At 39.2% G+C, this 12,809-nt stretch overlaps 1 protein-coding gene across 3 annotated transcripts in view; it reads left to right on the top strand.

The window, feature by feature from the left end:
* PIKFYVE (phosphoinositide kinase, FYVE-type zinc finger containing) overlaps positions 1–12,809 on the top strand; it is a 69,951-nt gene that overhangs the window by 3,073 nt on the left and 54,069 nt on the right. For all 3 annotated transcript variants that reach the window (XM_051787681.1, XM_051787679.1, XM_051787680.1), the window contains exons 3-6: positions 1,216–1,395; positions 7,241–7,359; positions 10,061–10,232; positions 10,962–11,169. In XM_051787681.1, the coding sequence (XP_051643641.1) occupies positions 1,216–1,395; positions 7,241–7,359; positions 10,061–10,232; positions 10,962–11,169 (679 nt within the window). The remainder of the gene's footprint in view (positions 1–1,215; positions 1,396–7,240; positions 7,360–10,060; positions 10,233–10,961; positions 11,170–12,809) is intronic.

Below are 12,809 nucleotides of genomic sequence, written 5' to 3'. Positions count from 1 at the left end.
ATTCTTAGTTTGACATCAGAATTCCCTTTGCTTATGTGAGGTTTTCTTGGGCTGCAAGGAGTAACTCTCTGCCAGCCTGTATGAGCAAAATACTTGCTTGTCCTTCCAATGCAAGTTCTTGTCCCACTTGCTCCGTCCCTCACCTTCCTGTGCATTCTCCCTTCAGTTGGGTGACACCTGAGCTGCAATAAAGCAATGTATTTACAGGAAGTCCACACTTAATTTCCATGGCTTAGGTGTTCCCCATTAAGAGGTCTGAAATATTGTGAAAGTTTTGTATATCAAAAAGCACTAATTAATTTTGGCCTTTGTGCTGTATGTATCACGAAATACGTTCTCAGTAGGCAAGCTCTAAAAGAACTTCATGAGTTTCTTATTTGCTTCAAAGAAATATCCTGCAAAGAGTGGTGATTGAACGCACCTTGATTTTGTACAAAGTCTGCGTACCTCTACTGGAGATGGCAGACTGGTCAGCTGCTTTTGTTTAGTCTGTTCGTTATCCAGCTCTGCTAAGCTGCAGTGTTTGGGCTAGGGGAAAAGGGCCAAGATAGCTTTTTGCATAAGCAGACTGATCTGTTTAGACTCTTCTTGTGCAGAATGAAAAATAATTATCTGCTATTAGTTTGCATAGTAGAGTAGCACCTGTCATTGCTAATTTATTGAAAGGAAGATAAGATGTGGTCAGTATTGGCTTCACTTGTTTGTTTCTGACAAATGTAGCTGGAGTCAGCAAAGTCTTGTGTTGACAGAATGGGAAAACAACCTTGAAACAACACATGAAATGGACACATTACTAGAATCAATGAGAACCTGGCTATGCTTGATCTGCTGATGGAAATTAAAGGCTGCGGTAACTTTAGTGTCACCTCAGTACTGGCTACTAACATAACTGAAAAACTCTTTTCAGGGCAGAAGCTGATAATCAAGTGTAGCTATTCCATAAAGCAAGAATAATGTTTGCCAGTTTTGTTTTTTAGGCACTTTTCACATTAGGGATATTTCTGAAATAGCCTGACAGACAAATTCTAAATACCTTCCTGTTTCCATGATTTCTATGGTACTTTTAAAATTGAAGATTTATGTGTTTTGTGATGCTTAATCATGATCCACATCTCAATCTATTTGTGAGACTTTTTTTACCTTTAGTTTTGCATGCACTACTGGTTTTCTTTATCATGTCTGAACAGTTGTTTTCTTGCTTTTTGTCAACTCTAGATGATGGCAGGCTTTCATCCCCAGCAGAGAGAGCAGAGGCAGGACAGAGTGATCCACAAGCATTGAGTGGTGGCTGGTCCAGTCCTCAGCATCCCACCAGGGCTCAGTCTCTGAGATCACCAATTCCTTACAAAAAACAACTGACTGGTGAACTGCAAAGAAGATCTTCTGCGACTCTGGGTAATTTCAGCTCTTTGTGCTATAAGGCCGTGTTATAGTAGCCAATCTGGGATGCTTCAGGGTGAGGTGAAAGGAGGTGAGCAAAGGTTCATTGACTGTCCAGTTTTATAACAGAATTTATTATGAGGGTATGCTGCTTCTGTTAGTGAGGTTGCACTTTAACCTCAGAAACATGTTCCCTCCACCCTTCTTGGTGTTCCAGCAAGACAACCTGTTGTTGGGGCTCTGCTCTTTCGATTGTAAAACAGTGTGGAACAGAAGACTGCCAAAACACATCCAACATTTTAAAGTCACTGAACCTTGATCCTGAAAATTTCTGCTTTGTCTTGAGAGATTAGTTTTTTAACATCCACATGCTACCTCTAACTTTAGCGCTCAGTCTGAATGGATTCGATGTTTCTGTCTTCAAGGGAGTTATAAATGCAGGTTTTTGCTTGTAGCTGTTTTGAGAATTGAATAGGAAGTTGTGCTTAAGTGTTTTTTTTCATTTCTACCTAACCTTGGAACTATTGCCAGATGCCATACTGAATCTTTTAGCTGGAATGGGAATTGAATGTAATTTTAAAGGTGCAGCTGTGAATTGGCTTTATGAAGATCGGGAAGAGCTAGGAAGGAGATTTCAGGGGTCCCTTTTGAGATCTGCCTGGTTCCTGTCAGCTCTTTGTGACAGCCTTGAGGAAACTGCTGAGCTGGGTAACAGTCCTGTGCAAGACAGTATTTCCAAGAGTATGGTACCTAGTGCAGACAAATCAGATCTTAACTGTTGTTAATGTGTATGGGATTTTTAGAAAGATGTCTAGTCTTGGTAACCAGGCAAAAGTCCAGTAGACATAGCTAACATTTTCATCTAAGTCACTTGCATGCTTAGTTGAACACATTTATCGTCTTCCTTTTTGCCTTCTAGTACTCTTTGTTCTATTTAGTTGTACCTGTCCCAGCAAACCAATTAAGATTTGGGCTTTTTTTAAAGATCTTTCTGGAATGTGCCAAGTACAGCCATGTGCTCTTGGCTGATATGCCAATCTACTTTATTTTTAATTACCTCATGTAGATCACTTGGAAACTGCCTGGGGATTAGAGGTTAGAAACCTTCAGGTGAGGTATGTTGTTTGATTTTCAGAAGGCAGAGATAATCTTGCTGGTTGACTTCTGCTGGGATTAGGCAACCAGGGAAATAAGAGTTTAATGTGTAGGAAAGGAACTGTTGCTGTATTATTCCAAATCCTTTTCAGGACCTTCATTCATGTCCCTGGATTTGAATTGCAAGTATGCTTAGAAAAATGTCATGATGAATCAGCCTGGAAAGAAGTAAAGTTAGACCAAGCAGGAATTGCTGGATTTTTGAAGAGATTTCCGTGAAGTTGTGCGCTGAGTGGCCTGACTCCCTGTTGAGTATTTTCCCCCATATAACCTTGGTAACAAACATGAACTCTGTGTAATGCAAGTAGAAGTATACTGGATTGTTGAGGAGGTTTTGGGGGAGTTTTTAGGCCATCTCACTTTATTTGAAGAGGGAAAGAATTCTTGCATTGCCTTTCTCCAAATTCAGGCTTAGTTTTCTTTTTTGAAGAAAACTTAAGATAATTTTTTTCCTTCATTTGCCTTAAAAGGTGCTGAATAATCAGGTCTTTGAGGATTTCTGAACACTGAGCAGAGGAGAATTTTACTTTGCTACTGCAGCTGATGCTGGGCTGCACAAATAATCTTAGAAATTATTCTTATATCTAAATTATGAAAAGCAGGAAAATAAGTGATATGATTTACATAAACACCTAGATTGGTAGGTTGGTTCACCCACTCAGTTCAGTGACAGTGAGGTGTCTAATCTAGTTGAGTTTTCTTGTGGTCTTGTATCTGCAGGCCTGTAAATGTCTCTCAAGGCCTTGCCATTACCCAAATACTTCGTAACATCAGCAGGTGTAGGCAAAAAAAGGTCTAAGTACTTCACAGAGGTCTCTAGCCTACTTGATCTTAAATAATATGTCAAGCAAACTGAAAGGAATGAATAAATAAAAGGCTGCTGCTGGTGCCTCTAAATAGTGATGGAATTAAATTGGTCCTGAAGATGCTGACTCTCACCCCTCATCTGTCCATTAGCTTGCCCTGTATGTGCAGCAGATACTCTCATTGCTCAGGGACCGTGCTGGCTGACAACTGCAAGTGCAGAACAACATGGAGGGGTGGTTGCTTTTGTAGGAAACCACCTAGCATCAAATATGTAGGGTTTCAACTGTCTGCTTCCCTTCAGGACTGCTTACGCAAAAACATTATAATAGCACCTTGCTGGCTTTTGTGAAAATAGGAGAAGCTGTGGGTGCCTGGCTTGTGTCAGAGATACTCTGAGGATTGTATGGCTGAAGAACCAGTGCTGAGACTCTGCAGTGGCTTCTGTGGCCTCTCTCTTGGATAATCTCTTGCATCCTTGTGTACTGGAGTAGGGTGCTGCAGAGCAGATGTCACTTCTACAGTACCAGAGGGCTCAGCTGGTTGTGTTGGACTGCATGTGTCTGTGCTGTCAGATGAGGGATTTCAAGGTGCTGGATTGAACCAAAATAGTCTGAGAATGAGACTGTTGTCACCGAGATAATGTCACAATAGTAAGGAACTGTAAAGGAGCTTAGTAGGAGTAAGGGATGGCCAGTGATCACATGGTAGGGGAAGAAGGCCTGAGGAAAGCATATGGTGGTTACTGGGAATCATGTAGAGCATTAATTATTACCAGAGCATCTTTTCTAATGAAAAAAGATTTTGGAACATGAAAATGCATGTTGTAAAATGAAGTTAAGGCCAGCTTCCATACTTTTCATATAAGTACTTTGTGTGCAAGTGACTTGAGGAAGATGTGATATTTGAACTGTGGTAGTGAACTTGAATAGGAAATTATATGCTTTGGCAGCAAATGACTAAAAAAACAATTCATGTTGATTTGTTTTAGCAGAACTGTGGCATCCCTGGCAAGGGTATTTTTTTATTGTTGAAACTATGAAGCTCTCTGTACCTCTTGGGTTAGGGTATGGTCATGTAGTTAAGTTGCAACAAAGAAGTTCTTGTGGTGTTTTTGCCTTATCATTCACTGTAAAAATGATTGCTAAAATACTATGTAGTCATGAAAGAAACTCTGTAAAAACATATTTCCATGATTCAGAAGATGTATAGGTTTTACCAAGATCAGCAGCTATGAATACATAGAGGAAGAATGAGGGCTACTGTTGAAATAGGAGAACTTTTTTTTTAGTAGCTGTAGGAGTTAACTTTTAGCTTAAGAATGATAAATAGGTTAGAAATAAGTCAATTTGGAAATCTGTATGGAGTCCCTTTGATATATTGAGATTATGTTCAGTGAACATGTAGATGGGAAGGGAATGGATAGAAGAAACACAGTTGCTGCATAAACTGGTATTCCTGAAAAGATGTGTTCCACAGTCATGTTGGTGTGTTATACTTAAGGGCTAAGATGCAGCAATGACAAATAAAAGTTTGTGGAGCTGATCTGATTGTCATAATAGATTAAATAACACTTAATTCAAGTTCACTTTTATTTTAAAACCTGATTTGTTGTGTGTGACTTGAATTGTGGGTGATGGGGTATGGGGTTTTTAGGGTTTTTTTGGGTGGTGTGGATTTTTGTGTGTGGGTTTGGTTTTTTATTTCTTTTAGTAGCATATACTGAGTTTGCTATCTCAGAAGCATCAAAAACGCTTACCACTACTTAGATGTATAAGTGTAGGCAACCCTCTCAGTGTAGGACCACATCAAAAGATATGAAATCTCTTAAGATGTGCAATTGATGGCAATTGGGATGATGATGTGGGCAAAGCAAGAAAAGTGCTCTTACAGTTTGTGTTTGTGGAAGGGAACATGGGGTTTGCAGATTTAATGGTGAAATGAGGAAATAATGTTTGCAATGCTGAGAACGTGTACCTCTGTAAATCATGTGTGCATTAGCTGAGAAAATGACTGTGGTATTTCTAATAGTGATGAGGAGTTAACCTAACATTGATACATCTGCATTCTTTTGTAAGGATGTTGTTTTAGACGCAGTGCATCCTATATTGCAGGAATGATAACTTCTGTTCTTACTATACAATGTGTTTTTCCCTGGAAAGGGAGAAATTCCATGATTGAGAAGGAAAAGAACCAACTGAATTTTAATCTGAGAATCAGTCAGCTTCTCTAGTATAAACAGGTTAGCCATGTGCTGCTACTGCTGATGGCATGTTTTTTTCTCATGTAGATGATAAATCCCTTTTGACGTTGTTTTATATAACAGAGAAAAGGGCATTTAGCTAACTAGAACCAGTGTGACATTTCCTCATGGCTGTGTGTGTTTGTATTTTGGGGGTCATCTGCCTGACAAAGATTTGTAGCTAGTTAGGCAGGAGATCTGATAATAATTCTTAGAATTGGAAGCAGAATTCCTGGAAAGGAGATACTCTTGAATTCAGAGGAATATCCAGGAAGTAAATGCAACACAGATCTTGTGATAGAAGTAAGGAGGAACCAGAGGTTTCTATGGTATTATCAATGTTTTCTTGAAACATGAAAGACTCTTTAATCACCCCGAAATACTCACCTTGGTATTGCTCGAAAGTCTATTTGTTTGATTTTTTTAAAAAATAAATTCCAGGTGTCTGGCCACAGAAATGTGTTTAAGCATCCTAGAATCGCTTAAAAAAAAAAAATCTCTTGTTGTACATAGTAACTATATGTGGGCTGATTAGCTAAAAATATGTACTAAAAACCTGAAGAGGAGGCATGGACTCCCACGGTTTTAGTCACATTCCAAGTGAGGGTTTTGGTCTCTTGCACACAAAACAATAGCCGGGTTGTTACTGCACTGCAACAGTTAACAGGCTTGTGCCAGAGCTGTCAGCATTCCCGCTGACATCAGTGCTATCTGAGGCAGTAAACAGAAAGCAGCCATGACTGTTCTTCCTGTACTGGGGCAAGCTAAATAAAACGCTAGTCAGATGGAGAGCAACGAGGCTGGTAAGAAACTTTAAACTCTTCAGAAAGTTGTTGCTGTAGAAAAGGGACTCTGAAAATGTTTAAATATTTAGGTAAATAGAGAACTGTGTTTTCAAATCTTTCTGGAGGGAAGAATCCTATTTGTAAGTCATACAGCAATGCTTCAAAGTAGTCAAGCGTTTTATAGGAAAGAAATTAGCTGCGTTACCTTTTTATTCAGGAGTCACTTTGCTATAGTTAATCAAGAATGACTGTACAAGTTCTCAACAACTTGGCTTTTTTTCTTAGGAAAAAACCAAATCAAAACAAAGAAAAAACCTTAAATATGTGAACTTCTGGGTGCATTTTATTCAGAGCTACTGTTTTTAATAGAAAATGAGCAATTGAGTCCTGGCATTGACTGTAGTAATTTATAAATAAATTTAGGTTGAGGCGTTGACTTATACCACTCCTAGAATGAATATGAATATTGTTGCAATTCTTTTTTAAGTATTAATATCCTAGAGGGCATTTTTAAAATGAGACTTCAGTGTTTTGTAAAAGACTGCTACAAGCTTCCTATTGTAGGTTGAAAATCACTTCTTTAAAAGATGTTTTTGTTCTCAGAGAACTTGGGTGGCTTCTTGTAAACACAGAGGATGGTATTTAAAATGTCAGTCAAAGCAAACTATCTGGCATCAGAATCTTCTTTTGGGGGAAGGGAGTGCAAAGGCAAGAAGTGATACACATTGTAACTTCAGAAAATGTAATATATGTAATGTAATACATGTAATGTAATATATAAGTGAACATTTTTCCCTCTAATGGGATTTTGTGTTGTGATGTGGATATTGGTGTATCATGAAAGAAATAAGTACTACTCTCTCTTCCCTTTCAGACAATCGAAGGAAAGTAGAACCGCCTCTTGGAGGTCATGATCCTCGAACAGCAGTTCAGTTAAGAAGCCTCAGCACTGTTTTAAAACGCCTCAAAGAAATCATGGAGGGGAAGAGCCAGGTAATTCTTTTGAACTATTTGTAGGCCAAACAATCTAAAACAATTGTCTGTTTTCTGGGCTTCTCTGACCTTTGTTTTTAGATACATCATGATAGGGGTTTTTTGTTTGTTTGGTTGGTTGGTTTTTTTGTTGTTGTTGTTTTGTTTTTATTTTTTGATATTTGAAGGATGAGTGAATAAACTCAGAAAGCATTGTGTGAACGCAGGGGAAACAGTTTCAGTTTATGCTGACTCTTGACTTGTCAAACATCTGTCATATTGTGGGGGTGAATCATTGCAGTTACTGGGCTTCTTGTGCATGGACCAGATGCTGTCTTTAGACTCCTTCCAGCTTAGGTTGGAAGTATTACCTGATGGTTTTCTCCCTAGAAGGCTAACTGTGGGCAGGTGAAACACATTGACTGCCACAAGTAGTAATGAGAATTCTGGTAATTAATTAAATCTGCTACTTACTATGGTAATGATTGGTCAGCAGTATTTGCTTGAAAGGCTTGCCTTGTTAATCAGTTTCGATTTAGCTAGAGAAGGATCTGGTGGTTGCTACTGACTTCCTGATTTCACCTCCATCTGCTGTTGGACCATACCTTTAATAGGAGGATCTAGTTGAGAAAAGAAGCCACAACTATTTATAAGTGATGGTATAAATAGCTGTGTCTGTGGGCAAGACATGAACAGGCAAAAGTACATTTAATTAAACTGACTGAGAAGAAAAAAGGCTTTTGGCTTGACTGCTTTTACAGTAGACTTTGAGTAAACTCACTTAGCTTCCTATTCTGCTTGTAAGAATAAGTTTGCTTTGGTAGAAAGGGCAATATTTTTGAGGGTGAAGCAGAAGTCCTTCATTGCAGTAAGGGGGGCATTGAGTGTGACACCTCCTAATAATTCAGTTTGAAGGCTTTAGAGATTTTCAGACATCTCTGAATGCATTGGAGAAGTGCTGAAACAGACACGATGCAGCAGTAAATGAATATGACCAGATGTTTATCTGGAAGTGGTATGTTAGTTGTCAGCATGCTGACTTCTGGACTAAAGGTAATGCATCAGTGCCTTTAACTGCAGCCATGTCTTGCTTGAGTCACTCCATGCAAAAGTTTCCTGCTGCTGTGGTCTTGGCCTTTCTCTACAGGAGACCACTCTACTGTTGTAGAAAGCTTTCTCAAATTCTGGAAGATGCTGTTCTAATGAGTATCTGCTGCTAATGGAGGTCAGAATCCTGTTCTGAACCCTTCCTTGTAGGCTGTTCTTGTCATGAGCATTGGCTCTGACTTGGAAGGCAGAGAACTGGAAGGTGTCACCAGCAGTGGCTGAGTTTTCAGTCATGTCCAAACGGGGCAGAGGCACTGCTTCTTGGAACAGTCAGTCTTTCAGTCGTAGAGTCAGAGACTTGGCTTATCATGCAGAGCTGCAGCAAAACCTGTTATTGGCATCCCCTGCAGCTTTGCAGCAAGTCCTTGGCAAAGCTCTTCATTGCAACTTTCCCCATTTTAAAAATTTCTAGATTCTCCAAAACACTAGACTGCCTCGAGCAGTCTTCCACCTCTTTCTGTATGAGTTTTCTTGGGTGAGGACAGCATGGAAGTATTGTCTTGTTGGTCATAACTATTTTGGTCTCAAAATTGGTCTAGCAGCTATGTCAAACTTTACTTTGTGAACATCCAAAAATAAACACCAATTCAGGGTATGGGGTTTTTTTGATTATGTGAAAATCAGAGCACAGATCACTTTTCTTCTGTTTGGTTACTGTCTTCTCTGGTTGTTTTGAGAAAATACTTGCAGCAGTTTCTCTTCCTAAGAAAAAACCTGGAGTATTCAGTCCCTCTGAAAGGGCTTATTGCCAGAACTGAACTCTTGCAAAGAGTGTTTCACAGTCAGGCCTGTCATGTGACCATTAGCAGTTGTTTCCATCCATGGTAGTTGCAGCTGATGTGCTCAGAATCATAATTGAGAGATTTGTCTTGCTCTATAGCTTCAACACCAAGCTGAAGTTTTTTGAAAAGAAAACAAGACAAAAATTCCTGTGGCTGCACCAGTGCTGTAAATCAATATATGTTGTTGTCTGCTGAATGTGAATTCTGTAGTTGTCTTCTCACAGGAGTTATCTGGAGTTTTGAAACAACATCAGTTTGGGACACAGGCTTTTACAACAGTTTACTGGCGTGTTGAAGAATTTTTTACATGTATCTATAATACTTTTAAAATATTAGCTGTTGAAATTATCTTTGTGCACTGATAATTCCTGATAACTTGATTTACCTGTATATAACAGCTTCAAGTAATGTATGGTGGGGTTTTTACTTTTTTAATAATTTTTTTTCTTTTCTTTTTTAACTGTACTAGATGAGGGTCTTTCATGTGCTAGGGTCAAATGAGACGGAAGAGCAATCAGTATTTGTTTGTTTCTTTCTTTCTTTTTGACCTTCATCTACAGCTCATGATAGTTTTTATCTGCTTTGCTTCCATCTTGGATCAGGGAGGCCAAGTCTTACTAAATTTACTCTCAGAGTTCAGAGCTCTCAGCCTTCTGGCTCCCTATAAAACCACATGAAAAATCCTTTCTGTGCATGTCTGTGCTTATATGCAAGAGTGTACACACACACACAGGTATATGAATATATGAGCACAGTCCACACAGCAGTCATGAAACTAAACATGCTTTTTTTATTTCCAAAAAAAGGCTTTTATCTGCTGTCTTCTTTTGTAGGACAGTGACTTGAAGCAGTACTGGATGCCTGACAGCCAGTGCAAAGAATGTTATGACTGCAGTGAGAAATTCACCACCTTCCGTCGAAGGCACCACTGTCGACTTTGTGGGCAGATCTTCTGTAGTCGATGCTGCAATCAGGAAATCCCTGGAAAATTCATGGGCTACACAGGTAGGGTTTATCTGCTGAGGAGCAGAACAGTCTCTCTGTGCTGAGTTCTGTTTGGGCTACTGTATTTTAAATCCTGGCATCTGCTAGAAAATGCTGTACAGGTCTGTAGTGGGCTTAAAAATGAGCAAAAAGAACCACAGGACCTGATTCTACCAATTTCTTTATGGACAATGTTGGATTATGCCATGCCTGCTTATTTTTATCACACTACATCCATCATGACAAAACAAATATGATCACTATTTAACAAGGTTATGCACTACAAAAAGTGTGCTCAAGGAAAAGCTGCTCTTAGTAACAGTAGTTTTAAAATGTAATGATCCACATGTTCTAATTGAGGGTGAGAGAGACTCTTTCCAATGCCAATTACCGTATTCTAATGGAGGTGATGTTTTCCAGACACACCAGCTGGTATGTCATATCTGACTGGCTATTGTGGTACCATCATTTCAGTGTGCACATGTGCTCTCTCTCTCTCTCCCTGCCCCCACAACCTGTCTCTCTCTTGCTGGTCCTCTGTTACACGTCACTGGCCTTGGAAAAATTCCCTGAGTTCGTAATTATCTGAGGTTTTGCCCTTTAAGGGAATATGAGAATTAGACTTAAACTTGCAAAGAGGTTTTGAAACAGAAAATCCTTCTGTTTTCAGCACTATACACCTCTGATCCTGTAGGAACAGAGTGCTGTTTGTTCCTGTTCACTTACACTGTCTGGTTCCCCTTTCCACAGGGGATCTCCGAGCCTGCACGTACTGCCGTAAAATAGCCTTAAGCTATGCACACTCCACAGACAGTAACTCCATCGGAGAAGACTTAAATGCTTTGTCAGATTCCGCATGTTCTGTGTCAGTGCTGGATCCTGGGGAGCCACGCACGCCAGTTGGGAGCCGTAAAGCCAGCCGGAACATCTTCCTGGAGGAGGATCTCACCTGGCAAAGGTAAAGTGAATGGCTGTATGTTGAGCTCCAGAATCTTAACTCTGTTTTCAGGCTGACAGCTACCTTAGATAAAACCACAGCTACCTGGTGGTTTCCACTTAGGAAATTGAGAAGTGTATCTCCTGTAAAAAGAACCTAATCCTATGCTTGCTTGTAATATTCTTTTCAAGTTGAAATGTGGAAACTTTTGTAGTGGAGTTTTAAGTTATTTACAGTTCTTCCTTCTACCTACTGAATCAGTGATTCTATGCTAGTGACAGAGCAGACTTTTATCTTCAGAGTTTAAAAAGATGGAGCCAGAATCATTCCTTCTAACCACCAATGTGTTGAGAGGCAAGTTGATGTAATATTGATGCTTTACCTGTTTAGGTTTTGAATTGGGCAGGAGAATGTAAGGAATGCTATCTGTGTAAATAAGAGAAAAATGCTGGAAGGAACCACCTCTTTCAAATGAAGTGGGATCAAAAGGACAGCTATAAAGGTTCTCTGATCTCCTTTCAAAGTATATTTACTCCTATTGTTCTCAAATGAGGCGATCTTTATATTTGGAATGTGAGTAAAAGAACACTGTACCTCTCAAGCAGCATGCAAGTTTCTGAGGACTTTGATTTAATTTAATGTATGGGGAGGAAGAAATAATTGGATGTGGTATTTGTGCTCATTTCTCTAAAAACAGAAGAAAAGGAAGATGTGAAACGACTGAGGAGGTCTCAAGTCAGAACCTTTAACTGAGAGGTAGTGTTAGTGACATGTGCCTCTCAGCAGATCTCTTCTGATAGTATTAAAAGAAAAAACCTCAAACCCAACTGTCTTCAGAAAGTACCCTGACTCTGGCTTTGCATGTAACTTTTCAGAGTATGGTGCTCCTGTGTGGAAGCACTTGAATAATCAGCTTTAGATCTACATACAGGAAAGGACTTCTGATTTAATGTTATGGTCATTTAAAGCAGTAACGTAACAACACTTAGGATAAATACTACCAGATTTTGAACTGGGGAATAAATGTGTGTTCTCTTCAAAATAACTAAGGTACTGTTAGTTTTGTCTTCTGATATGTTGTTGGTATCTTTATTATGGCAGTTCAGCAGCTTGTAGACATGAACATGTAAAGAAGGTATTTATATCTTTATTTTAGCACTTGGAAAATACTGCCTATTATTGAAAGGCTGATAACTTTCTATAATAGAGCACTTTGTCTTGTTGGGAGATACTGAGTGAATGTGGGCTGCTTTTGTGTGTGACAGGAAAAGAGACTGAGATTATGTGGTTTATTGTTGCTTAGGAGGATTAACATTTTCTTCAATGCTTGTTGCTCTTAAAGTGTACAGCTTTGCAGTAGGCTACAGGGCTTTTCTTAAGTACTGTGTTTGGTAGTTCTTGATTGACCTTAAGAGGTTTAAACTCAAAATATTGAATTTAAATGGTACCACAATTGAAACTGGTGACTCACAACTTCACAACAGAGCAGTGGTTTTTGTTCTAATGTGGGGCTTCTTTGTGAAAAGTAGTTTGTTTCAGAAGAAAACTTAAGAGTTGAGTCTCTTTCCAAAATAATGTATATTTGAGATAAGGCTCTTGCTTCTTCTGCTGTCATGCTACAAAGCAGGGAGAAAAGCATTTAGGTGGGGTGAGGCTGCATT

Source organism: Manacus candei, unplaced genomic scaffold (genome assembly GCF_025592945.1).
Source record: "Manacus candei isolate 608988 ecotype Guabito, Panama unplaced genomic scaffold, ASM2559294v1 h1tg000023l, whole genome shotgun sequence".
Taxonomy (NCBI): Eukaryota; Metazoa; Chordata; class Aves; order Passeriformes; family Pipridae; genus Manacus; species Manacus candei.
This window is presented reverse-complemented; position numbering and strand designations above follow the sequence as displayed.